Source organism: Gekko japonicus, unplaced genomic scaffold, assembly GCF_001447785.1.
Source record: "Gekko japonicus isolate JY-2015 unplaced genomic scaffold, Gekko_japonicus_V1.1 scaffold446, whole genome shotgun sequence".
Classification (NCBI taxonomy): domain Eukaryota; kingdom Metazoa; phylum Chordata; class Lepidosauria; order Squamata; family Gekkonidae; genus Gekko; species Gekko japonicus.
Window position 1 is genome coordinate 707,130 of NW_015168058.1, and position 27,880 is coordinate 735,009.

Genomic DNA, 27,880 nt, shown 5'->3' on the forward strand with positions numbered 1-27,880 from the left:
CCTGCAAGGCAAGGGTAGCACTGACCTTGCCATGTAGCCCAGGACGTGGGCTCGGATGATGGTCGCCGCCTTCCTCAGCTCCTCTTCCCGGGCCTTCTCCAGCTTCTGCTCCAGTGCCTCCTTCAGGAAAACCTGGCACCCCCGGGGGAGGAGTTTTACCAAACACAAAGAGAGGAAAGAGCATGTCCCAAGCAGCACCAGCAGGTCCCATGCCTGCCCGCCAGCCGTGACGAGACACAGAGGGCTCCTTCCATGCTCCCGCAGCAGAGCCGTCCCTGCTCTGCCAGCCCTTCCCTTCCCTTCTCAGGGCGCTTCTGCTGATGTGCAAGGGGAAAGTTGTGCAGGGAGAAGAGCCAAACTGAGCCCAACCCCCCACACCCTTTCCCACACAGTGCTCAAGGATTAGGGGGGGGGGCAGGGAGAGGGGAAAGAGAGGAGGAGGAGGAGGAGGAGGCTGCACTGCTCTCCACTTTTTATTAACCCTTCCTGCAGCACAGCTCTGCCTCCCAAACTCTCAGGGCCTGGACTTCCAGAGTTTTAGAGAGGCAGAGGGACAGGATGTCCAACCCACTGTGAGGAAAACGCATGCCAAGATGCCCATTCCAAGAAAGGGAAGGGGGAGGGGAGTGAGAATCTTTCCAGAGACAAACTCCTGCCCCGTGGCTAATTCCCCCACAGTTCCCCCAGCTTCTTTGCATCCCTTGCCTCAGTGCCAGCCTTCCCCCAGCTAGGAGGATTCCTTCTCACACCCACGGCCTGCTATTCCGTCTAACCTCTCCAAGAGCTATTCTACCGTGCACAGGATCAGGTAGTTCTTCTGCTGCTTCAAACCTACCTGGACAGGATACCACTTTGGGACCCAGTTGTTTGGCAGAAAGGTGAGCTTATACAAGTTTCAGACAAATAAACAGTATACTGAAGGCACTCTCTTCAGGGCTTTTTAGTCCAGTTTGTGTCACTAAGCCTACACTTCTGGCTTTGATGGGTGACAGGTAACCAGCAGGAGAAAATGCATACCCTATTAATTCCGCTGGATCCTTCAGTACCTTGTTAGTGATAGATGTAATAGTCTGACAGTAGAGTTTCATAAAATCCAATTTCTTCCTTGCCCGCCCACCCCTTTTACCACCCTATTCTGGCTACCACATTCACTCCAACACTTGCTTCTGATATCAGATCTGGTTGCACCACCAAATACATCAAACAAGTAATAAATCGGGGGGTGGGGGGGGCGCAGGGACAGTCAGAGAGTAATCCCTGACAAGGCTCTCTCTCTCTTCCAAGATCATCTTGCATTTTGAATGAAGCTTCTTTGGAGCCAAAGAGGGGTCAAGGAGGAACATGAAAATCTCATCTTCTGTCACCTACATCTGTGAAGATAGTTCTAGGTGGTCAGCCATGTTGGTCTGAAGCAACATATGTGGTTAGTCTTTCCTGCTTGCATCAAGAGAAAGCTACTCAGCTCCAAGGCTACAGATGCCATTGCATTCATATGTGCTCCCTTTCAGAAGCCAAGACAGAGGCAAAGACACACCAGCAACACAATGTGAGGTGTGCGATGCATTTCTGTGAAGCTCACCCCACCCAATGCCCTTCAATCAGTTGTGTTACTGCTGTACATCCAGACCAGACAGGCCTCCTTATTGCCCAAAGATCAGCCCCACGACAGTCCTCTGACCTCCTGTGTTGCAGAAGGGGAGGAAAGCATGGTCAGTCTTTTCCCCTTTCCCTTACACAGTACTGGAAGCACATGGTTCTTCTGCACTAAACTACTCTTGCTGCGGTGGCTCAAGTGGTTAAGACGCTGAACTGCAGGCTGTGGAAGGTCGGTAGTTCACCAGTTCGAGACCCGAGTGTGCCAATGATGGAGTGAGCTCCCGTCTCTAGTTCCAGCTCCTGTCAGCCTAGCAGTTCGAAAGCAAGAAATTGCAAGTAGAGAAATAGGTACCACTTCAGTGGGAAGGTAACAGCGTTCCGTGCGCATTGGTGTTTAGTCATGCCGGCCACATGACCATGGAAACGTCTTTGGACAGTGCTGGCTCTTCGGCTTTGAAACAGAGATGAGCACCGCAACCCTAGAATCGGATTCGACTGGCTTTCGAGCAAGGGAACCTTTACCTTTACATTTACTCTTGCAAAGTCTTCTTTCTGCTCTTTCTATTTAGATCTGAAGTTCCAAACCAGGAGCACAAGAGGCTTCTGATCATGTAGATATTTGTCAAGAAACCTATACTATGAATTGTGGAAAGATCAATGTGGATGCCATGTCATCTAAGGAACTTTGATGTGATGAATTAGCACATCAGACCGGGGGGGGGGGCATTTGGATAAGGAGAAGAAGAAGAGGAAGAGGAAGAAGAAGAGATTGGATTTATACCCCGCCCTTCACTCAGAGTCTCAGAGCAATTTCCCACAAGCCACTGCTCCGCCCTCGCACTTCCCTTTCCCATGATTACATTAGTCAATTTCCTACTACTTGCTGCGCTGCCGCATTTTGACCCGCAGCATCCCCTGATTTCCCCCGCGTCTACTCGATCCTGTTTTTTGAGGATCGAGTAGACATGGGGGAAATTGGGCAAAGCTGCGGGGTAAAATGTGGCTGCGTGGCAAGTAGTGGGAAACAGACTCATGTAATCATGGGAAAGGGAAGTGCGAGGGCGGAGTAGCGGATTGTGGGAAATCTGTCTCAGAGCGGCTTACAAACTCCTTTCCCTTCCCCACCTATGTGTATATACATATATTTACAGCTCAAACAGGTGCTGAACACATGAATGTGATCATGCATTGGAGAGGGGGAGCGCTTCTTAATTAAAACCAAACCCATGCCTGAGTCAAAGCCAGAACTTCATGGAGACTTGGGAATTTTGTGTTGGCTCTTAGGGAGCTTGGTGTTTGGTGCTTGCCAGTTAATGGCAGCATTTAGTTTTTAATTCTCAGTGTTTTTCTTAGAGCTCTGTCTGTTTTGGTTTGTTTTATTAGAGTGGGAGTTGATTTGGGTTCTTTCAAGGACTCTTAATCTTCCACTGGTGTTTACTGTTATCAATATTTTAGTTTAGCCTTGTTTTAGTCAAACATTTTTAATATTTAAAGTAATGAACTCTAGTTAAGCTCCGCAGTTGGTCTATTAGTCAGCGTTTGTTACTGCACTATTATTTCCTCTTGTGCTTGTTTACTTTATTCAATTTATTTACTTTATTTTTTATTTTTTTACTAAAGCCTTTTTGTCAAGTGTGCTTTTTGTTCTGATTCCCAGAGCGAAGACTACATTGTCCCCTCTCTTGGTGAAATTCACTTAATTGGAGCTACCTGCATTTCTGAACTTGCTTTGCTTCAAGCCAAACTATGAGTAAAAAAAGACCCATTTGGTGACCAAAAAGAAGATCTTTCTCTGAAGCAAAGCAAACAGAGTAAATTAGGCTGCGGTCACACGGAACATTAGCCACGCTAGAGAGCCGGAACATAGGCGGATTTTCCGGGCGCGATCTCACTGCCACATCTGGGAAGCGTAGAGCTCCCGTGGCTCACCTGAGGCTTCCTGCCGAAGATGCGGGGTAAAAAACTAGTACCTCCGAGGTACTAGTTTCCGGTAAGGGCGGGCATCTGATCACGTTTCCAATGGCATCCGGCGCCCGCCCATGTCCCCTTGCAAAAAGGTTCCCCCCCCACACCAAGTCTCCATGGATGCGCACAAGCACCCAACGGAGCATGCACATACTTTGGTGTACAAAAAACCCCCTGTTTGCTGCACCGTGCCGCTTCTTTGCTGCGAGGCAGGATTGTCCTATGATCGGCACCTCCCCCTACCCATGGGACCTCCATGGGACCTCCACTGAACCTCCACAGGAGGTCTGATCGCGCAACCACGTGTTATTTAGCCCCGGGGCAAACAACCATGCCTCCCCCCCACAATATCCGGCCTGTGTGACCGGGGCCTTAGATGACTTCTTTGACGCTTTCTCAAAATCTAATAGAAAACAGCCTTAATTCACCTTTGGATTTAAGTCATACTTCTTTGCCTAATGCTGATGATCCTATTGCTAATGGTACTAATGGTGCTAATGCTAAATTGGGTTCTTGCTCCTCAGATTTACTCCAGATTTCAGCGTCACAGACCCTTCTGATTGTTCACACTCTGCAGAAGATTTTCAGGAGTTTGGATTCTATTACAAAGAATTTCAGTTCCTGCACCTGTAATATCGTGTGCTAAATCTGAGATAAATACAAATATAATCTGTTCACCCGAGGAAGAGCCCTCCAATAATAGGGATTATCTGAGTGATGATCTAGATTCTGTTATATATGACCCTTTTACTGTTTTCCTCGAAATCTCCCCATATAGAGGGAAAACAATTTTTTGGTCTTCTAAGTGGCAGGTCAAGCGCCACTTGTCCTTTCTATTGGGGGTACTGGTCATCAGGATTGATGTAAAGAAGATCAGAAGGGTTTCTACGACATTTTATACTCAGAAGTTTTTGTTGACATTCTTTTCAAGGTCTGTTCTGCGTTCTCTGCTGGACAAAAGAGATTATCTGGGAAACTTTAATATTACTGTTAAACCACATTTTATTACCTCTGAGGTAAAACCACTTCTTCTAAAGAACACCAGAGAGTCTGTGGGTAAGCAAATGCCTTCTCAGCCTAGACCTGTGAAACATAATGACTCTACTGAAAAGCTCCATCTACCTCATGCTCTTTTGAGCGCGGAACCGAATTGTGACATTCCCCCACTTATAGATTTAACGGCACCATCACCCCGCAAGAAGTGCAAAGACCTTCCAGTACTAATGTGCTTTAACAATTTGAGCAACTCAGCTGATATTCGTGACTGTGGCGCGCCAGACTAGAAGCCCCCTCTCAGAGCTTCATGGGGAGGTCGGGACCAGCCGATCCCCCTCCCTGCCGCCCTGATCCGACTCGCCCCCATCAGAGCTTGATGGGGTGCGACCATCGCGAGTCGCCATTCACCGGAAATCCCATCACAACTTTCTAATGAGCCTTCATTTATTAAACAAACAGGGATTTTGGAGCAAGTGTTTCACCTTTTTGACCATTTGTTCTTTAAAAGGGTAACACAATTAAAACCACAACCTCTTTTTAGGAAAAAAAATTGATTCGACAAAGATTGTTATCATGCTTGTAAATAAATACGTAGAATTTACAGAGCCTACAGGCGTACGACCTCTGAGAGTTTATTGGCAACTTTGATCGATCGTAAGAGGCAGCTAAAGCATCTGATTAGGTTTTTAAAAAGATCTTTGAAAGAAAGTTGGTATAGATTGATTACGGCTATAAACAACCATGATGCTCCAACTTTTTGGTCCTTGATTAATAAGGGCCTTGATCACGGCTCTAGATTATGCTGTCATATTTCTCCCAGTGTTTGGAAGAACTATTTTGGAGAGATTTTCGGCTCTACTACTTAACCTGCCGATACTAGTGTACACAGCTTATCAGAAAATCTCTTTTCTGGCCTCCAGTAACGGAGAAAGAAATAGCTAGCCTTATTACCAAGCTTAAAGCTGGCAAAGCACCTGGCCCTGATTATATAGTAAATTAAAGAGTAATATTCCAGACTGGAGTAAGATCTTGGCTCCCTTTTTTTCCTGACGTTTGCCATTCTGGCTTTATACCGAAATCTTGGTTAAATTCAATAGTTGTTCCAATACATAAAAAAGGTGATTATTCCAAACCTGACAATTACAGACCAATTAGTCTGCTTTCTTGTGTGGGCAAATTATTTACGTCCTATTTATTGATTAAATTATGGACTTGGTTCTTAGAGAAAGATTGGTTTTAAGAGCCAGACTTCTCCCCCATTTTACCGCTCATCTGATTGAAAAGTATATTAATCCTTTGGGAGGTAAACTATATGTTGGCTTCATTGACTTGAAAAGGGCTTTTGATGCAATTCCTCGTGCCATCTTGTGGGGAAAGCTTGCAAAAACCGATATGGATCGTCGCCTACTTTGGCTAATTCACAAGTTTTACCAAAACAACACCGCACAGGTGAGGTGTGGGAGTAAAGGCCAACCGTCTAAAATGATTAAAATTAATAGAGGTGTTCATCAGGGCTGCCTATTAGCGCCTTATTTATTTAACCTCTATATTAACGACATTGAAAACCACCTTTCTGGCAAATCCTTCCATCCTCCCCACCTGTCTCAAAAACCTATATCAAATTTATTTTATGCCGACGGTGCCGTGTTGTTATCTCGGTCATATGTTGGGCTGAAACGTTTGATGAACGCTTTTGCACTTTACTGCTCACAGGAGCTACTGGACATAAACAAAACCAAAGTAGTTGTTTTTTCCTAAAGGTGTACCGCCTCACCGTTTTTCTTGGTTAATAAACGGCCAGTCGATCGAACAGGTTAATTCCTTTCACTACTTGGGTGTGCTTTTTTCTTATAATGTGTCCTGGAAAACTCACATTACTGCCACTAAGAAGCTGACATCAAGACATTCATCTGCCCTCCTAAAAACATTTCCGGACTACGGGCGTTAACTTTTTACCTGCTGCCATTCGTGCTTATTATGCAAAAGTGGTTTCCCAATTACTTTATTACCAGGGTCAGTGACAAGTTAGACTCCTATTTAACCTCTTTTCTTTGTTCTCTGTCTAATCTCCCCTCATGTGTGTCTGGTCCAGCTATTCCTGTGGAGCTTGCTGAGTAGTCCTTAGAAGCAAAGGCTTGGATGGCAACTTTTTTCTTTAGGCTAAAAATACTCTATTCCCTAGAGGGATGTTATTTGCACCTTTTAGCTAAGGACAGTTTTTGAAGTTCATGGCTGCAATTGGTTGATGGAGACCCTGGTGTGAAGGGCAAAGCCGATAGCCAGAAAGATTAAGTCTGTCAGTCCAGCAGTGACTTGTGCTTAAGAATAATTAATAATCCCCCCCATTCTCTCCCAAACTTGCATTGTTACCCAGAAAAACTCCAAACCTCAACAACTGACAACAGGCAGCTGTTCTTAATGAGAAACAGAAAGACCATCCTGCTTTCCCCTTCCTTTCCTGTGTTCCATAGTTCTTTATACTAATCCTTTTCCTTCCTCTGCTGAACAATTGGTTGGTATAGAAATCCCCTTTGAGTATGTTTTACAGGAAGCATTTCCCTCTCCTTCCCTGCCCAGCTACCATCCTGCCCAGCATGTGTACAAGCCCATAGCCATGCTCACATGTATGCACATGCCTCACTCTCCCCAGAGATCACCCACAAAGCCATCAGCAACACACTGGAGGCTTCCAGAGTATAGGAATGGAACAAGTCCAAGAGGATCTGGGTGTCTTGCCTCCAGAAACAAAGATAGATAGTTCCCAGCAGCTTCATGACAAGCTTCAGTTGCCTGCTTCCAAATATCAAATCCATATCAATAGGTCAGAATATCATTTCTCCAGGTAGTTGGCAACCCTAGCGTCTTTACTCCATTCCAGGAAAAGCTCTTCCACTTGCTTAATTTCTGTGGGTCAGGCTATGCAAAGGCACAGGAGCAGGGTCAGTAGAAAGGTGGCAAGCCTACCTGGGCCACTCAAATACCACATTATAAGCATCATACATGAAGGCTATAAAATGTATTGCACAGGCTTCTTCCCATACCTTAATGATGCTCACTAGAAGATGCCTCTTCTTGGCCTTATGCCAGGTATGCTAAGGACCTCTGCATACTGAACATTCCTTAGATGTACACCTAAAAATCTTACTTATGAATGAGGCTGATTCACATGTTATGAGTCCTCACGTCCCCCAACAAGTGCTGTTAATAGACATGCATGAGAAGAAAGATGGCGGCGAGCTAGAGATGCCGTGATGTGGGCGCTGCGAAAACCCCCCACAAAATTGGCTTAAATTCAGCTAACAGAGCCTGGAGAGAACTGGAGACCAGGTGTGAAAGAGTTGAAGGCAAGACTGGGGGGATGAAAAATCGAGAATTCTACCTTCCCTGAGCTGGCGCAGCCACGGATGGGGGAGAAGCCTCCGGGAGGCCTTGCCTGGACTGGACCAATGTCTGGATCCTCGGGCTGGCGCAGGATCCCTACTGGGGCTGGAGACACGGCAGGTGACTGGATGTTTCCACAACAGGCCAAAATCACAGCTCCCTGGAATAGGAACCAGCATCAGGGAGAAGGTTTAAAGCTGTGCCCCGTGGTCCTGATCTGCACTGGGCCCCTGTGCACCTCGCAATTAAATTCCAAGCATGGAATTCCTAGAGCACATCTGTCAAGAAGACACGCGGCAGAAATGTGTGGGACATGAGGACTTTATAATATGTGACTTGGCCCTGTTGACATGTTTGGGTGCTCTCATCAGATTGTTGACACTGGCTGCAGCTTCTTTCTGAGTGTATATTTAGGGGCAAATACAGGTTGGAATGGCCTTTAGGAGCTGAAGGATATTCGTGCCACAGTCCCAAGCTTGAATTGGCTTAACAGGGTGCCTGTCCTTACTCATAAAGCACCACATGCCTACAGAGGACCTCTGTTCAAGGCTGTAAAGGTAAAGGTTCCCTTGCTTGAAAGCCAGTCAAATTCGACTCTAGGGTTGGGTGCTCATCTCAGTTTCAAAGCCGAAGAGCCAGCGCTGTCCGAAGACGTTTCCGTGGTCATGTGGCCGGCATGGCTAAACACCAAGGCGCACGGAACGCTGTTATCTTCCCACCGAAGCGGTACCTATTCATCTACTTGCAATTTCTTGCTTTCAAACTGCTAGGTTGGCAGGAGCTGAAACTAGAGACGGGAGCTCACTCCGTCATGCGGCACCCGGATCTCGAACTGCTGAACTACTGACCTTCCACAGTCTGCAGTTCAGCGTCTTAACCACTTGAGCCACCGCAGCTCCATCAAGGCTGTAGCCGAACTCAATAGAGAACCCTGTGTTGAGGCTGTTCCCGATCCTGCCCAGGATGTGCCCAGTGCCCAGGCCCTGCAACTGCCTTCTCCATCGGCATTGCAAACAGGCAGGAGTCACCAGCAAAAAGGGGAGAGTTGGGATGACAGAGCCACAGGAGCCAGATGGGATGCTTCTTCTCTAAGCATATGCAGCATATGCAGCCTTGTCCAGGGGAAATTTCTTAGGCAGCCTTTGGCTTGCGCTCACCACTCTGTTCAGCCTGCTGTTTTCATAACTGGAGATTAACAAAGTCATTTCTGAAATGGGGCTGCAACCCCTTCAGGGTTACAAGAATTTGGCAGCCAATCTTCCTTTCCCTTGTTAGTTTATGGGAATCTTATTCTAATTACGTGTGTTTATACTTATTTAAACAAGCTCTTCTAATAATTGCCCAAAAGGTAGTGTGAAAAAAGAATCCTGCACCCTCACCCACACCAACCCATTAACATTTCCTCTCCCACAAAGCACCAAGGGGAGGTCATTCAGTTTGGTGTAGTGGTTTGGAGCACAGACTCTAATCGGGGAGAACCGGGTTTGACTCCCCACTCCTCCACATGGAGCTGCTGGTGTGACCTTGGGTCAGTCACAAGTTTTTTCAGAGCAGTTCTTGAAAAAGCTCTCTCAACCCCATCTACCTCACAGGGTGTCTGTTGTGAGGAGGGGAAGGGAAAGGAGATCGTAAGCCACTCTGAGACTCCTTCAGGTAGTGAAGGGCAGGGTATAAATCCAATCTCCGCCTCCTATTCCTCTTCCTCCTCCTCTTCTTCTTCCAGCTATCACACATTTATACACAACACCCCCAAATTTCTACTCTGGCAGATTAATGGGAACAGTTACAGTTCCAAGGCTCAGCTCTCTCCTAGGCCAGGCACATAAACCCCAGAGCTTCCTTGGCCATTACAGGACTGTAAACCCTCTACTCTATCCCAGACACTGATTAACACTTCCTATTAAATGTTGCTAACCATTCAGCGTTTCTAGAGGGCTTTAAGATGTTTGGCCAAGTGCAAATGTCCCTGAAGGTGCAGAAATCTCTAAATCCTACGCATCCATCTACTGAGACCCATCTTGCTTAGTGGCTAGAGAATGGATTCTGAGGCTTAAGTTCCACCCACCTGCTTTTTTCAAGACCTCCCTTTCTTGTCACCTCTGTCTTGTCACTCATATTTTACATAAAAGCAGAGAGGCACAGTCTGAGCTCTCCTCTGTTCTCCTCAGCATGGACAGGAGGACTCTCTTCCTTTTCCTCTCTAACAATATTTTGTTGAAGCTGGGCTCTCCTACGTCTCCTGTCCTGCCTCTGAAGTTAACCTACCCTGCCACCAGACTAGAGAGCCTCTTCGAGAGACACCCCTTGGCCGAGAACAACAGGACTTTGGTCTCCACAACTTGCTCGTCCGTCTGAGACACTGCCGGCTGGCTGTCTTGCCGTCGGTGCTGAGGGAGGCCTGGTCATTTTGCAGCACTTTGAGCCCTACTTGAACGGCTTCCGCCGTTCAAGTAGGGCTCAAAGTGCTGCAAAATGACCAGGCCTCCCTCAGCACCAACAGGAGGGCAGCAAGACAGCCGGCAGTGTCTCAGACGGACGAGCAACTTGTGGAGAGAAAAGTCCTGTTGTTCTCGGTGGGATCAAAGGTTAGCCGTCAGTACACCAGCCACGGAGCCTGTTCTACTTAATGGCGCCCAGGTTGATGTATTAACTCCAAATGCTTGGCATAGCCTCTCACTCACTAGCGGCTGGCCCTCTGGCTTTCCTAGCCGTTGGAGCAAGAACGCTTGAGCTTCCTCCTCCTCCTGCTGCCCTGGAGTAGCTCAGCCTGCAAAACGTTAATACAATCCGGAACCTTTCCAGTCCTGGGAAACCCAATGCCACATTGTAGAAAACAGAACACAGAGGGCCCAGAAAAGAATCTCGGCAGCTTACAACAGCGTTTCAAGACCCCTGGCTGGGTTCAATCATTTCAGATCTACTCGCTCCGGATTCAGGCTTGCTCACAGCACTGGGGGGCCCTGGTACGGGGTTGCCATCTCTGGCTTGGGAAATCCCTGCAGAATTAGGGGCAGAACCTGGGGAGAGCAGAGTCTGGGGAGGGGAAGGACTTCAGTGGGTTAGAATGCCATAAAAGCCCCCCCCCCCAAAGCAACCGTTTCCTCCAGAGGAACCGATCTCTGTCTCCTGGAGATCAGGGGTGATTCTGGGAGGTCTCCAGGCCTTACCAGGAGGTTGGCAACCCTACCCTGGTACAATGTCACACTCTAGCCAAGTCAGGAGTCCACAGAACCCTGGAAGCCCCCCTACATGCCCTTTAAGGAAAGAACACAGCTTACTCATTGGGGTGCATAGTATTGCTCAGACTGCTGCCCCAAATGCCCCCAAGTGGCCTTAACCAACTAAGGACAGCTCTTTTCTTCCCCAGGAAGACACTGAGCAAATCCAGGCTGCTCTCACCGTCTTCCTGCATTCCATGCTGTGGAACACAGGCACTGATTCTGGGGGTGACATGAGTTCTTGCAATGGCCTGCAACATTTGCCTGTATTATGCCCATGGGAGGTTAGACAGAAAATTTCAGTGCTGCTGTGTTGGCAAAGTTTGCAAGATCCCAATTTATTGTTGCAGGTGGCAAGAAACTCACCAGATTCCACCACGCATTGCTCACTTGTTTTCAAGCCAATCTTTTAAGCTTTAAGGGTTAGAAATTAGCCTTTTAAAAATAGTGGTCGACAGAGGTCATTTCGGGGGGGATCGCAGTTCTCCCGGGTGAGGTGCGGGGGGAGCTCCGCCCCCTGCTTCCGGCAGCCCCGCTTCCAGCCCTCATTCAGCCAGGAGGAGGCAGGAGAAGAGGGAGGGTAAGTTGCTTCCTCCCCGCCTCTCCCCACCCCTGCCTGCCTGGGGCCAGGGAGGGCCTTGGCGGGGCTTCCTCGCACTCCCGCCGGCCTTGCAGGTCCACCGCCGGGCCCCTGATGTAAGGGGGCGTGGCATATGCTAATGAGTTATGCTAATGAGTTCCCCTAGCTCTTTTTCTACAAAACGACCCCTGGTGGTCGATATTCTGAACTAGGTACTGAACATGATTTTGCCAAGATTGAATTCTGCATTGTCTCAGTATGCAGAAATGCAAGAAATATAGAGTCTTAAGAACAGGCCCCTATGCCCTTAAAATCCCTATGAATGAAACAGTTTTTAATCCACTTTGATATGTGCTATAGAATTATTTAGAACTATAATCTCGCTTCTATGCAGTGACATAAATGTAGGCATGAAACCAGGATTCATCTCCAAGACTGTTGATTTGCACACCTAGAAGAGAGGGGAGGTAAACTAATCTGTTGGTCCCGACAAAAAAATATATTCTGAACTGCTTTTTCTTCATTTAGCTGAGTTTGCATGAGCAGAAGTCTGCCAAGCCAGTTGCATGCTGAATGCCATTCTTGTGCCCACCTGCACCACAGATGACTGCTACTCTGATGAGTGCCTGACTGCAGGAAAAAAAGCTACCATGAGGTCAGCCTATGCAAGGAGGCACTTGGCTCTGAATCAGAGCATTGGACATCCTCGGCCACCAGAAGGGTTCATAAACTGACATACTTAATCAGAACACTGGGACTCCACCAAGGCCAGTTTGGTCTATTCTGACTAGCAGCAGCTCTCCAGGGTCTTAGGTAGGGGCCCTTCATATTACCTACAGCCTTTTCTTTTTAACCGGAGATGGAACCAGGGACCTTCTGCATGCCAAGCAGATGCTCTACCACTGAGCCACAGCCCTACCACTTTGCTCTGGCAACAGCTCTCCCAAGGTTTTAGGCCTGTCCCAGCTCCTTTAACTGACAATCCTTATACTTGGAGATGCTGGGAATGGAACCTGGGACCTTCTCCACTGATTAGTAGCACTGCTCACACTAGGCACAATTCCTTCTAAAGATGGTACAGTCTGGCCCGCAACTGTTGGGAGCATGTCTACTGGATGGAGTGGAGGGCAGGTGGTATATTCTGAACCTACTGTAAAGGTAAAAGGTAAAGGTTTCCCTTGCTCGAAAGCCAGTTGAATTCGACTCTAGGGTTGCGGTGCTCATCTCCGTTTCAAAGCCGAAGAGCCAGCGCTGTCCGAAGACGTTTCCGTGGTCATGTGGCCGGCATGACTAAACGCCAAGACACACGGAACGCTGTTACCTTCCCACCGAAGTGGTCCCTATTTATCTACTTGCAATTTCTTGCTTTCGAACTGCTAGGTTGGCAGGAGCTGGAACTAGAGACGGGAGCTCACTCCGTCATTCGGCACACTCGGGTCTCAAACTGCTGAACTACTGACCTTCCACAGCCTGCAGTTCAGCGTCTTAACCACTTGAGCCACCGCAGCTGTACTTGTGTTTAACCTACTGTACTTGTGGTTAACCCATCTTGTTCACCTGGAAAGGACTGCAGAGTCAACACAGGGATCCAGTATACATAACAAGAAGAATGATGGCAGCACAGGGCATTCCTCATCCCCCAACAAATGTTTTCCCTGCATTTTCTAGGAGACTTTCTTGTGCATCCCCCTAAGTGCTTCTATGCAGATCCCTTTTAGACCAAGTTATGAGATGCACCCTGTATTTTCGTACTGGCTTGCTATTAAGAAGGATGTTTGCCCATTCCTACCATGAGATTTCTCTGGCAGGGAACTGCCAGATCAGCAGCACAATGCAGTTAGCAAACTATAGAAGGGGCAGAAACAAAAGCACCTAGCAGCAACAACCTTCATGTTTGCAGGCTGCCTCTGGAAAGATTCTCTAGGACAGAACACTGCCACATATGTTCTTTCACTTCCAAAAGGCATACCTTGGTTTTCCCCAGCTTCCATAATCTCTGGGCACTGTCATACATCTGCAGGAGGGCTGCACAAGTGGATTTTGCATTGTCTGCATTGCTCATGTTTTTCAACAGCATCTTATACCTGAGAACCAAAATAAAAGCTCTTCACAAGAAACAGGTAAAAGGCAATCCCCTCCGCATCACACGGAAAGCTTCCCTTTCCTAGTGGGATCAGTTCCTGGCAACTGAGGAGGCAACTGGTTGCCCATCCTCTCTTTTCCAACAGTTTGTGACACAAGTCAATTGAAGCATCTGGCACCCAACCACAACAGGGCTCATTTATTCTGATAGTAACCAAATGCCCTGAACATTAAACCTATAAAGTGTAATTTAACCCAAGTCTGGGTTATAGTTTAACAAATAAAACTGATTTTGCTTGGGAGTGTCTATTTATTCTCCCCCCTGCAGCCAGCCATCTCAGATGGTTAAAGGCAGGCAACTGGGGCAATGCAGTGACCAATGATCATTACCTAATTTTAGAGGAAACAGAAACGCCTGGAGGAAGGCAGTGGCCTGCCAAAAGCAGATCTCCTAATTTTCTTGTTCCTGCAAGCAACATGTTCCCATAAGCATACTTTGAATCCCAATAGTCTTTAGGCACCCCACACTCACCCCTCCAAGTCACCAAACACTGAAAACCACTTTAAAACTCCATCTTGGTAGCTAAACCATCACTTTTACCTGCAGAGGAAATCTTGAAAGAGCCGCCGAACAGGAAAGCCAGCTCTCCGAACCTTCACTGTTTCCAGCATGCCTGAGTATTGCAGTTGTTTCAGCACCACATCTGGGCTGAAGAGGTCTGAAGCCTAAGTAGAGGCCAGGAGTGCAGACAAGTCAAGGAGGAGAGACAACCAAGAAGTGATTTGTTTTGCAAAGGGAACGATCAGCATCTCCCATTAACTAGTCTCATAGGCAGATACAGGAGTGGGCAGAAATAGCAGGTAGCCACCTAAACGTGAGAGGGAACTCATGCTTTACAGGACACTTCTTCAAATGTATTAAAAGGAAAGGCATGCAAATGAAGCCCCTTCCTTTAAAGTTAGGTTCTGCTGAGAGACCAAGCAATGGCTCAAGAGGTCAGCACTCCTTGTTCTGTTCCTTGTTGTGCCTGCCCTGCAGGAATTTATTTATTTAATTTTATTTATACCCCGCCCTCCCCGCTCAGGGCGGCTTACAATGTAGGGTGCAATGCAGCACCGTAATTCACAGTATGGCACTCAGTGCAATAAAAACACAGTAAAACATTTAATACAATGGGCAACGCCCAAGGATCCCGCGTGACAAACACCTCTCTCTCTATTGCACCTGCTCTTGGGGCAAAGGGAGGATGATGTGGCCCCCTGATGTACCTTGGCCACTCAGCCTCAGGCAGCGGTGCTGCTGTCCTGGCCCTCATTGATGGTAGTGGTAACGGCGGCGGCTCCTATTCAAAAGCCTGGCGGAAGAGCTCCATCTTGCAGGCCCTGCGGAACTGTATCCAGGCCAGACGCACTGAATGGTCCCATCTGTAAGGCTATTATTCCTGCCTGACACCCACAGCTCACAATCTACATATGCTGCCTTGGCTGCACACTCACTGCACCCAACTTGATCTTCTTGAGAAAAGGGTAGAAAGGTGCCGTGCACCCCTTCCAATCTTCAAAGTGATAGCTTAGCTGCAAAGATCCCAGCGAATCTCCCTCACTCCTCCAACCGAGATCCCCATCACCATTTCTGAGACTCACCTTCTCCAGGTTGGGTTTGATGCAGCGAATGAACAGTGGGTTGCAAGCGCTGAGTGTGGCCATCAAGGAGTGCAAGGAGTCCTAGATTTTAAAAAAAAAAACAGTTGCAGTCAAAGCTCCCTCTAAACTGTGGAGTCTTGTGAGCAAAAATTCTACTTTGTGAGCTACAGGCATTAAAGTTGTGAGCCAGCGATTTGGCTACTGCATAAATTAGTTCGCTCTGGAGCCATCCTTCCTGAGCTAAGACAAAAATGTGTGAGCCGGAAGCTAAAAAACTGTGAGCTAGCTCACCCTAACTCAGCTTAGAGGGAACACTGGTTGCAGTCATTCCCCTGGAGACATGAATCTGTGTTCATACTATCCTCCCTCTCATGTGCACGAAGACAAACCAGCCAGAATTGTCAGAGATATAAATAGAGAGCCACAAATATTTGCTTTCATGCGGCTCTTAAATTTCTTTGAGGTGCACATAGATGTATGCCACTTCAGAAGCACACTTTCTGTATTCTTGTTTGATGAATAACATTCTCTCCAGATTGAACACAGCATGATTTTGTTAGTTTGCAACAGAAGCCAGCAATGATTTGGGCAGAAGACAAGCTTTTTTTTGGGGGGTGGGGGTTGAGAAAAAAGGAGGCAGGTCCTTTTTTAAGGTACATCTGTATGCATCGTAAGTGGGCCTGCTGCTCCTACCCTGAACTGGGAGCTGACGGTCGGCCTGCGCCTCTGAGTTCCCATCTTCAGTGTGTCCTCACCGCTGCACCCTGAGACTCTTTCAAAGAGGTCATAGATGAAGTCCAGTCTATGGAGCAAAGAGGACTGGTAAAGCAGGGAAGACATGGGACAGTGGCTTGCAAACACAGCTATGCTCCGCCTGGTGATTGCTGGCCTACTGACTGCCTAAATTGGATAATGCATTAATTCCTCCATCTGCTGCACTGACAGGTCACATAGATGCCCACATCAAAACTGGAAACGCTGCATTCTACTGGGCCCCAAGGGGGAAAAGCTGAATACTAGAGGCCCAGAAACAGAGAGCTCAAGGACTGCAGCATTCCCATCTTTTAGTCTGCAATTCTGAATACCCACGAAAAAATTTCCCTGGCTTCAAACAGCACAAGCATGTTATGTATATGTTGTTAACCCACCTAGTCTAGCCTATCGGCCTGTCATCCCACAGCTCTGACGCTTCATTCTAAATGGCTCTGGATTACATACCTGCTGTCTTTCAGCAGGTTTAAAATATCATCCCGAAAAGTGTCTCTGTTTTTCTCCAGAAAGCCCCTCACATCATAGAGGACCTGCAAATGCCAAGTTGTAACACAAACACAAAAATGTGTCATAGCATATCACAGAACAGATGTCCTCAATAAGGAGAAAAAAACTCCTTGTATATACACAACAAACCTCCAAAAATTACGATGCATCTTTCCAGCTTCTTATCACTTAAGAAAAAATAAACACAGAAGAGAGAGATACAAAATACATTCTGAACGGCAACAGTGCTAAATCCCAGAGCCGCCCCCGCCTCCCCCTTTGGGACCGAAGTGGGGTTTCATGCAGCTTCTCTCCACCAACAGCAGTCCAGCAGCCAGCTGCTGTCCCAAGTGGCCCGGCCCACCCTCCCGTGAGTCTCTGTTCTGTCTTCAGCATCTTCTAGAAAGACAGAACAAGGGCATAGAGACTCACAACACGAGAACTGAGTTCAGAGCGTACATGTTAAACACGATGCACCAGGAAGAACTTCATTCTGGAGAAGTTCTTCCCCACAGGAACCGTAATGTGAAACGTTGTCCTGATCAAAGCATCTGCTGGAGTTGAACAAGACAACGCTTGACAGGCCTACACCCAAAACTGTAAGTCTGAGATCTGTAAGTTGGTGGGTGCTGCTTCTAAACCCCAGGCCCATTCAAGGCGAATGGCTTCCCACTTCATCCTCCCTGACATGCAGCAGGTGGAGGCCTGGTTGTTCACTGGCTTCTAGGCCTTGGGTGCAGCTAGCTTGCCCCACCAGCTACCTAGCTAATGTGTACCTACCTCTCCAGCATAGTGCTGGATCCCAAACTGGAAATCTGACACTCGGGGCTTCAAGTAGTACTGGTTGTTCTGAAATAAAGTGAGAGAAGGCTGTTTCTAGTACAGTAAACCTGAAGCAACACAATAGGCATCCTATTTTTTTTATCACTGCATTTGAAATTCTTGGTCCTTAATCAGCCAAGCAGTGTGTGGCAGAAGCAAGCTAGGTCCAGACCACGTGCTCCGGTATAAGGGCAAACTGGTATGTCCAAAGTGATCATAACAGTTGCCCCACCAAAGCAGCCAAGCTTGGAATGGACTGGTGGCACCAATGGGAAAGAAACAACCTTGAAGAAGGCCCTGTTGGTACTGAATCTCAAACATCACGATACAGCAGAGCCAATTTTTCCGAAAGATTCTCTTCCTCCAATTTAAGCATTCCAGTTAAGTTGCAAGCCCCTAGAACACCCTGCTTTGTGAATTCCCAGAACAGTTGAAGTGGACATTCTTTACAGAGTACAGCTTGTGTCTGTTAGCTTTTTAGCCATTATTCAGTAAACGGAACAAGGAAGTCTATTCTAGCCTGAATTATTAATCTAATTTTAACTTCCACCCACTGAATCTTAGCAGCTATTCATCTGTAAGAGACTGAGGGTCCTTTGCTTAAGAGAGAACAGCATTATGCAATTCTATTGGACTGGGTTTGAAGAGGACTAGTTTAGCTTCACAGCATAATAATCTTGGTATGAGATGACACTAAAAGAGCCTTCTATGGCTGGAGTAAGGCCTCAGCCAAAGAGATGTGAGAGATAAAGTGTAAATAAGTGGCTTTGTGTGGGGAAACTGCATGCGCCCGTCTTGCTCCCTGTGCAAGCTCCTTAAAAACATCCACACAACTCCAAGCACAGAAGAGGTTTCCTTTATCATACGGCAGAAGCCATGTTGTTCTGAGCTGTGAGGAAACTCAAAATGCTGATATTAGCTTGTAAGAAGGTACCCTCTGTGTGAATGCGGAGGAGGAAACACATGGGACCATGGGACAAGGTAATGTGGGGAATTATTCTACGGATCAGCACAGTTCTTCTTTTCCCTTTTATCTACACATTCATCTTTCTTTCCTCTTGATGTGCTCCTCTTCCTTCCAAAGACCTGGGAACAGAAAGTGCTATAGTAACTACATCTCTGTATAAATCAGGCCATTGTAGTACACGCTGCAGGAACCTCTGGGTTGAAAACAGGCTCTTTGCAGGCCTCTTCTTGAAGAGTATCTGCAGATCATAGCTGGTCCAGAGCTCAGTTGCGAAGCTGCTAGCTGATGCCAGTTGAAGAGCTCGTATCACCGTCTGTCTCTAAGCTGCTGGCTCTATCGACAATCACAAAAGGAGCAAAACCAAGCCATCCTACAGACATATTTTGGGAAACTCCCTTGGTGAACAGGAAAACATGACTTCATGCATTAACCAGAAGAACTCCCTATCACCACCAGTCCTCAGTCTGATGGAAATATGCTCAAGGAGAGACTGAACAGATAGTTTTACAATACCTAGTTTTCAAAAACTGCATTGGTTAAAAGATGCATTCCAGAATCAGGACCCATTCAAAGTCTGTTTTTTTAAAAAGATCTCTAAACGGATTGAGTCAACAACGCCTCTCCTATACTTTAAGGTTATCGGGCAATGCCCTGCTTTGTGTAACGTCACTGCTGGAGATTTGGAAGACGGCAGAGACGTTTCCATTGCAACACTCTACCTTTCAAACCCCTTGCCTATAGAAGCCTGCCTGACCAGTTCAGTCCTGGTTTTCAGGAGGACAGTTTAAATCTTTTTCTTCAGGAATCCAATTGATATTGGCTGTATTTAATTGTGATTCTGCTTCTGCTTTCTGGTGGTTTTATACTGGAAATGTAATATTTTTCTGTTGTTTTTATTCTGCTTTTCAAACTGTGAAACACTTCAAGAATCTCCATGAACCCCGAGGAGGGAAGCTCTTCTTGAGGACCTTTTCAAGAATTAAGGTATAGTGTAATTTCTATATTAACCTATTCACTTATAATCTATACATACAAACTAGATGTATGATGAACAGATACTTAGTTGATAAATCCAATAATAAGCAGAGAGAAAAATTTAAGAAACGGATTAATTTCAATATTCTACTTTAAGTTTAATGCTCTAAATTAGTTTAGTATTAGAAGGTAAACTATGGGAGGGGGAAAACCTCAAGAAGAAGGCAGATAGAGTAATAATCTATCCAAGCCCATAATAAAATAAAAATTAATGTTTAGAGGTCTGTTATTCACCAAACAATGGGTTTGGATTGCTTGTAATAACCACAAGTAAAAATGTTGATGTAATGATTTCCTTTCAATTTATGAAACTTGTAAATGTTCATTGTGTTTGAAAAATAATAAAAAATAAAAAGTGAAAAAACAAAAACAACAATGTGAACAATGCAGCACACAATTTTTAGAGATATCTAAATCAATGTGTGCTGTTGTTGTTAGCTACTCAGTCATATTCAACTCTTGTCAATTATCTCCGTGCTTTCCAGTCTTGTACTGTTTCCTTGAGTCATTCCATGCTCAGGCTGGTGTCGACTTTTATGGTGTCTAGGCACCATGTCCTTTGGCAGCCTGGTTTCCTTTTGCCGCTAACCAATCCAAGTATAATTGCTTTTTCTAGTGAGTTCTTCCACATGACGTGGCCGAAATAAGTCAGTCGCAGTGTTGTGATCCTTCCTTCCAAGGACATGTCTGGTTTTATGCACTTCTCCAGCACCACAGCCCAGATGAATCGATTTTCCTCCTGTCCCGCTTCTTCATGGTCCAACTTTTGCAGCCATAGGGGGGACACAATAACACAGACTAATCTGCATTTGGTTGCTAGGCCAATGTCCTTGCTCTTCCATATTCGAATTATGCTCATCATTGCTGTGTGACCCAGCGTGAGTCAACGTTTTATTTCTGGGCTGCATTTGCCATTTTGTTTGATCTGTGATCCCAAGAAAGTGAATTCTTCCACACATTCGATCTCTTCATTGTCTTCTTTGATGTATAATGTGTACAGTGCTACAAATGTACACGTGTGCTTACTTACCCCATGCTGGCTATGGAGCTTTTCCAGAAGGGTGCCATCCGTGCCTTTGGGAAATCTACTTTCTTCATTAACCAGTGCCAGCAAACCAAGTTTCTGCAGCCAAACAAAAGAGGGAGTTGCAATCATAAATAGCAGGGTGAGACGCCAAGCTTATGGCAAAATTAGACGGTTACTTTCTGTAACAATAAAAGATGTTCTAAAAAGGACTACTCCATCTAGACTCATCCTAATCCTCAGAGCAGTTTCAAATATGAGTAATATCAAAATTTGGACATGGGAAGAAAAGCAGAGCCTAGCAGAAGCAGAAGTTGTGCCTAGTTCTAATCTTACATTCACTATATTCAGTTGCATTTGCAGTTTAGCTTAACAATGCCAACCTTCTCATCTTCAATGGGAGAGGGAGGAGCCTTGCGATGAGGGGTAGCTCCACCAGACAGCCAAACTCAGCAAACACTTGAGGTGCCAACATATCAAGGGCACTAGTTTACAGTGTAATCCTAAACAGAGTTACAATGGTCTAAATTAAAAGGTGTAATTCTGACTGGGACGGCACTATACCGGCTGCACTTCTGAAAGTGGAGCAACTCATGAGATAAGTAACATTGCCTGTATTCCTGGGAATCTGATCAACAGCCTCCTGATCTTCTCTGCCAACCGACATTAAAAATGGAATGAAGAAAATTACATCCCTGAGAATGCCTCATCTATAGATGTAAAAGAAAGTCCCCTCACCATAAAATCAACGCCCAGGCCAAACCGCTAGACCTAGAAACACGAAATTAGGGGAAAGCACTCCTACCATGACGTAGATGCTCACTAAGAAGTGATTTTTAGAAATTCGGCCCCTAAGTGGGTCAAAAGGGGTAAAATGTGCTCTCCCCACTGATTCCTATGCGGCTGCCAGGCTGCTGCCTCCTTGCACCCCCCACTCTCTGATTGGTCAGCTGCAGAGCTCAGTGTTCTGATGTAAAAAAACAACAACACAGGAGACTGCAGAGAGCTAATGACAGTTGAGGAAATCAGGAATGGCCAACTGCCTGTGAGGTGAAGCAAAGCTGCTGGCCCAGCCTCCCTGTGGCTTCAAACATGCTCCCCCCTCCTACACCTGACAGGCAGTTGTCTGTCAGGTGCAGCAGCAGATGCAGGGTGCTTAAAGCCACAAGGGAGTTACCGCCCCAGCAGTAATGCCTTAGTGATCCTGCCACCCCCACCTCCACAGTAGCTTCTAATACTCCTCCCCCCTCTCCCTCCTACACTGGACAGTCCACCACATCACCACTCCCTCACACCAACTCCCCCTCACACCTTTCACCTCTTCCTTCCCCCAAGAAAGCTCCTGGCAAACACCGAGCCAGATACACCAACTCTACAAGGAGGAGGCAACTTAGGAATGTGGCAAAGACATTTGTACATAGTACTCCTGCGGAGCACTGAGCTGTGCAGGCCAAGTACCAGCAAGATCACCCTGAGATGCTTAGAACAACACGGTCTCCATATGAGCAAAACAATCCAGGAACACATGTAGAGAGGCCATCACTTTCGTGGAAGGTGGTGGAGTGGACTTAACAGACGACTGCTTCTTAAATGAACAGTTCTATGTGACCTGCTCCAGAGTGAGCGCACCAAGCAGCCTGGTGATCCTAGCACCTGAGGGCAGAACCACCAATGTGGTCTACAGAGTACGTATGTCTCACTTCATTTTTTACACTACAATCTTCTCCATTAGAATTCCTACAACAAATGTCACATTTCAAACGTCACATCATCAGTATTATAACTGGATTTATGGAACTTAAATACCGTAGCGAAGCACAGGTAGCAGGCTAGTCATGTAATATGACATTCTAATGGTGGTCAGACACTACTGAGCTAGATGGATCTATGGTTTGACCTGTTAGATGGCAGCTTGATACATTCATATATGCTCAGCATACAATAAGACTGGATGGCGCAAGTGGGTGGGTGGAGAAATGTTTATTCACTTACAACAATAAAACCCCCCCAAAACCTGGACTGAGGGCTGTACAGCAGCTCTCATCCCCTATCTCCATCCAATCCCAGTTACATTCTTCCTCCTCCTTTCCCCCAGATTCCGATCTCTCTCTTACCATTAATGCCCTACTCCTTGTCTTTCCTCACTCTTGAAGCCCTTTCATTTACCCACAGCAATGGCAGAAGCTCATGTATCTTAAAGCATCCTTTATAACTGGGAATGGGTTTTGCTTTCTAAAGGAAAGGGCACGGAGACTGAAGTACAGACCATAGGAAACATATCATCAGAGAAGAAAAAGAATCTTAACTGCGCATTCCCTGGCTGTTTAGGTCACAGGGCCTACCTTCTCAATGAGATCCAGGCATTCTGCGTTATCCATCCAATCAATGGCTTCCCAGCATATCCCCTCTCTGCCAAAGGAGGGGAAAAACAAGTCAAGCGTTCGTTTGTGGTGAACAGGAGGAAGCAGAAAGGGGCCTGGGGTTCGGGGCTGGCAGTGCCACAGGAGAGGAAGAAGGGGGGCGGGCATCATATTCCCTGTGGGCAAAAGGAAAAGAGCAGCAAGGTGGTGGTGGGGGGAGAACCCTCTGTCTGTGGAGAAATAAAGCAACATCACCTTTCAGCCGCTCTAGCATTTCCATTTGGGATTCAAACAATTAAATCCAAAATAGCTTTGCTTCCAGCAGCTTTTCATCAGAGAGCCACAGATTCTCCTCATTGCTGGGTGTCACCTCCTAAGAGGCCTCTTATACTATTTATTTATTTTATTTATTTATGCTTTCGACTTGTATCCCGCTTGAACCCCGAGGGGTCTCTGAGCTGCTTACACAATTTCATTTATCCCAATCTATGTCCACATCGTCAGGGGTGGGGACTGCCCTACCGGCACCCAATGGTGGGACTCGCTGTTCTTCGGCTTTTTACCTGTTGTATTCAAGCTGCTCCAGGGAGAATATGTGCTTGTTGAAGTACTCCTGGAGCTTCTCGTTCGCATAGTTAATGTTAAACTGCTCAAAGCGATTCACCTAGGAGTGTGAAAAGAGAAACCAATATTAATATCTACTTTGGGAGAAGATCTTTCCCTTCTGAGCCACATAGAAGAAGAAATGCTTGCAGGAAACACAGAAAGGACAACTGTGCATAGTATCGTCTCCTTCCATCTCCCATTGGCCACACCCCCTGATCTAAAATACTCAATCAGAGCACAGGTGAATACAGAACGAGATCACTAGCTTAAGAGACAGAGATGCATCCCCCACTATGTGCCTCTGTGAGGGAATTCAGGCACATCTCCACATGCCAAAGGAGAGAGCTCTACTATACGCCTATATTATTATTATTATTATTATTATTATTATTATTATTATTATTATTATTATTATTATTATGAACTTAAATGCAGTTTCACGAATCATTACTGTAAGACATCAGACATGTCAAAGTACTTGAATTAACCATGACAACATCTTCCTTTCTATTCCCCCCAAACACTCTGGTATCAGTAAATCTTGTTTTCTGCAAGCATTAAAGCAATCTTTCGTTCATGGTGGAATCCCCAACAATTTAATTTCTAACCTGGAAATTCTCAAATCCGAAGATATCCAAGATTCCCACAGACTTAAAGTTCTCCTTCCCTTTTATTTTTGCATTAATTTTGCCAATGATCCACGAGAAACACTGTGAGTAGAGGGCCATGGCAAGTGAGTCTCTGGAGTCAGCAGCCTATCGGAACAAACACGGAGGAAGAGGCTTTATCAGACATGATGGCCACCAGCGATGGGTAGAGATGTTTTGAGTCACCAATAGTCTGAATCACACAGTCAAAAGATAAAGTCTGCCCTTCATCTGCCGTTTGTGAAGCTAGGCCCTAGGCAGCCAAACTTCCCATCACTCTCTGTGTGTGTGGTTGTGGGGGGGTTATGAATAAAATCCTTTTACATCCTTCTTTAGCAGTCTCTCAGGTTTAAAGGACCTCAGTTTCTCAAATGGAAACCACAGAACAGGAGACTGGAGAGCCACAGATCCTCTCCTTTGGTTCAGCAACAACCCCCCCCCCCCATGTCTTTTGGGAAAGCTAAAACTCAAACTACCCGTCTTACATGTGAATTGGCCTCATCATAGTCAGAATTGCCTTGCCTGCCCTTCACTTCACTGGCTGCAGCTTGCAGGGAAATGTTGTGCATGATGATGTCACCTCATGTCTCTTTAATATTTTACCAGGGAGAGAGCGAGAGAGAGAGAGACAGATGAGGAGAAATGGATCAGCAGCTGCTACTGTCAGATCTCCAGTTAAAACACTCTTCACAGCACTTTTGGCAGTGATGCTTTATTAGAAATATGCTTACTTACAGGAACTGATTCTTTGTCAGGACTGAAGAAAGTGTGCAAAATTCAGAGGTTATAGGTAAAACCCAATGCACCCCCACACCCTATGCATACGTCAGCATTCGGCCACTGGCGTTTCTACGACAACCTGACAGATATACGGTGTCTTATCTATTCCAGCCTAGCGAAAGTGTCTCCAAGGCCAAATCCCATGAGAACAGGCCGAGGGGTGCAACTTGAGGAATAATTATGGCTACTACAGACAGGCACTCAATCTACACACACTCCCCTCAGGAATTCCCTCCCCCCAAAGCATGGCAAGGTGAACAGTAAAGTAAAGCAAAGAGAAACGAAACTGAAACCACGCTGCACGTAAAACACAGCTTGGATCTGAGCCAATCACATATAGTGAAGTGCAGACGAGAGGGAAGTGGAATCCAAATGGCCCAACTGCATTGTCAGCCTACAGCCCTACCGCAGCTTCCAAGAACTGGCTCCGGACTCCCCACACCCAGCTCTGGAACCAAAGCAAAGGCAGGGCAGGAGGTGAGGGATGCGCGCCTTCTATAAAGGGCTCCACTCACTGCCCTGTGGTGCCTTCTGTTCAACACAGCAAAAATTCCAAAGCTTGGAATGGTAATGTGTTTCTTATCCAGTGGAAGTTGACTGAGATCTCTGCATCCTCCCGTGCCCAGAACTGCATCTGACAACAGCTGGCTGCCATCTCTGGAAGGATGGGGAAATAGCGTTTGGAAGCAGAATCCCTGACTAGCAGCCATTACAACTATCAGCAACCGCTTGATGTCTTTTGTCAAATTCAGCAATGGAAGAGCTGTGTTTAACACTCATCTCCATACACAGACGCTGCTATCTTGCTATCTTGCATCTTTAGAAACTTAGCTGCTATTTAAACTGAGCAAATGTTAAGCCCTCATTGATGCAGGAATAAGAATGTAAGGTCACACGAGCAGGAAAATCCACAGTGGAAGGGAGGCATTTTAGCGCTGGATCAAAAAGATGCGCGGTAACGCGATCATACGGTTCCCCGAGGTGCCGCGCATACGGTGATAGCCGGCGATCTCATGGCGATGATGAAGCGCATCAAAGGCCAGGAAGAGCCGGCATGGTGCAATCAGACATGCTATGGGACGCATGCGTGTGCTGGATGCGCCGGATTAATTCCGCTTCCGTGATCTGTCGCCCACCTGCGACCTGCGTTTTCCGGTTGCTACTACCCTTTTGCTGATACTTTTAAAATCCACTTCTTTGGGCTGACGGTACGGGTTGGTGACGGGTGTGCTACGCTTCCCAGATGTTGCCGTATGATCGCGCCCGTTTGATGCACCCTCAACTCGTCTGTTTCACGGGGCAAATCCTCCCATGTGACCGGGGCCTCTGTCTAACATTCCATTTCCAACGGAGGCCAACTAGATTTTATTTATATATTTATATTGTACCCATCTTCCAAGGAACCCAGGCTGCCTTTATCTTTACACAACAACCTGTGAGGTAGGTTAGGCTTAGAGAGGGTGATTAGTCCAAGGTGATCCACTGAGTTTCATGCCAGAGTGGGAATATTAACTTGGCTCACCTTGGTCCTAGTCCAGTACTTTAAATACTGCCCCACATTGGCCATTACACTGCACTGCCCACAGGAAGCTATAAACAGTATTCACAAGACTGTACTACAAGTTTCGTCGGAGTCGCAAAATAATTCACTCATGAACAAGCACAATTTCCCCATTTTCCTTGTCCTTCTTCTAGGGATGCAGGGGATTCCATCAATACAAACACCTATCTAAGGGCAAACTGCACTTCCTTGTATACTTGCCAGGACCTGGAACCTCATGAGTACTGGAGCAATCATCTTCTTCTCCGTGTCAAACACTGCCCTGCTGTGCTTTTTCAAGAGGCCCGCTTCAGCTCAGCTGACTGAAAAACATCCATGGAGTCAAGCCTATGCTGTTATTGAGGGGGGCTGTTGAAAAGGAATGCTATACCATGCTGTATTCTTCTGTTGCTCTGGTTTACTGGCTTAACATGCCACATCCCTTGAATGTATTTATTAAGTACATTTATTGACACCTTTCAACCATAACTGGTCACCAAAGCAGCTCACAATGCCATTTAAAAATAACATAGAAGCCCCCTACCCCCTCAGGAACCAGCCTGGAACGCCCTTAGAGAAGGCGTTACCCTCAGCTCCTATGGGATGGCATTCCATGGGTGGGGACAGCTCCAGAAAAAAAGCCTTTCCTTGAGTACCAGGCCACTGGACTTCGGACAAGGCAGGTTTCCCAGAGAAGGTGCTTTTTGCAGATCTCAGATTCCAGGTCAGACGGTACGAGTGGAGATGGTCTCAGAGGCACTGAAGGCCCAAGCCATTTAGGGCAGCACTGGCAGAGCAGAGCTTTCTTCAACTTCACAGCCTGTTACGTCTCATTTTTACATTACAGAACATGACAGATCCATTAACAAGGCTGGTCTACCTACTCTCCCTTCTATGCCAGTGGCCCTTCTTTGCTTCTCGAGATTATGCCAATTCCTGTCCCCCCCACTGTGCACCCCCTGGGAAAGACCTCATGTGGACAGGTGGATTAGTCAGATCAGGGACGTCCCTGGAGTGCAGTTTCTCTTTGACACCCTGTCAGTGCTGCCACCTACAGGCAAACTCTCTTCATAGCTTCAGCGGGTACCCACGTCAGTCTGCAGTGAAACAGATTTGATTCGAGTCCAGCATGCTACCGTAGAGGCCAACACTAGTTTCAGGGTATAAGCTTCCAAGAGTGAAAGCCCCTTTCATCAGACAGAGCTTGGTACTGCCACTAACAGTTCAGAGCAGCTGGCTGCTCACTCACCTGCTCCACAGTGAGGGGAGAGCTGATCTCCTCACCCCGCAGAAACATGGATCTCTGAGTGAGCACCTCAGACAACTGGAAGGCATCCAGGCCAAGCAGCTCGCTGGAGTTATTAAGCACTAAGAAAGAAG

The 27,880-nt window shown here is 46.6% G+C and overlaps 1 protein-coding gene across 1 annotated transcript in view; it reads right to left on the reverse strand.

Moving 5' to 3' along the window:
• The window catches only part of LOC107113208 (unconventional myosin-X-like), a 124,573-nt gene that overhangs the window by 58,074 nt on the left and 38,619 nt on the right, over positions 1-27,880 (reverse strand). Inside the window, 12 exon segments of the mRNA XM_015414503.1 lie at positions 26-132; positions 13,706-13,820; positions 14,420-14,544; positions 15,463-15,543; positions 16,156-16,264; positions 16,681-16,763; positions 17,500-17,568; positions 20,574-20,666; positions 22,910-22,976; positions 23,491-23,591; positions 24,142-24,288; positions 27,750-27,868. Of these exon segments, the coding sequence (XP_015269989.1) occupies positions 26-132; positions 13,706-13,820; positions 14,420-14,544; positions 15,463-15,543; positions 16,156-16,264; positions 16,681-16,763; positions 17,500-17,568; positions 20,574-20,666; positions 22,910-22,976; positions 23,491-23,591; positions 24,142-24,288; positions 27,750-27,868 (1,216 nt within the window).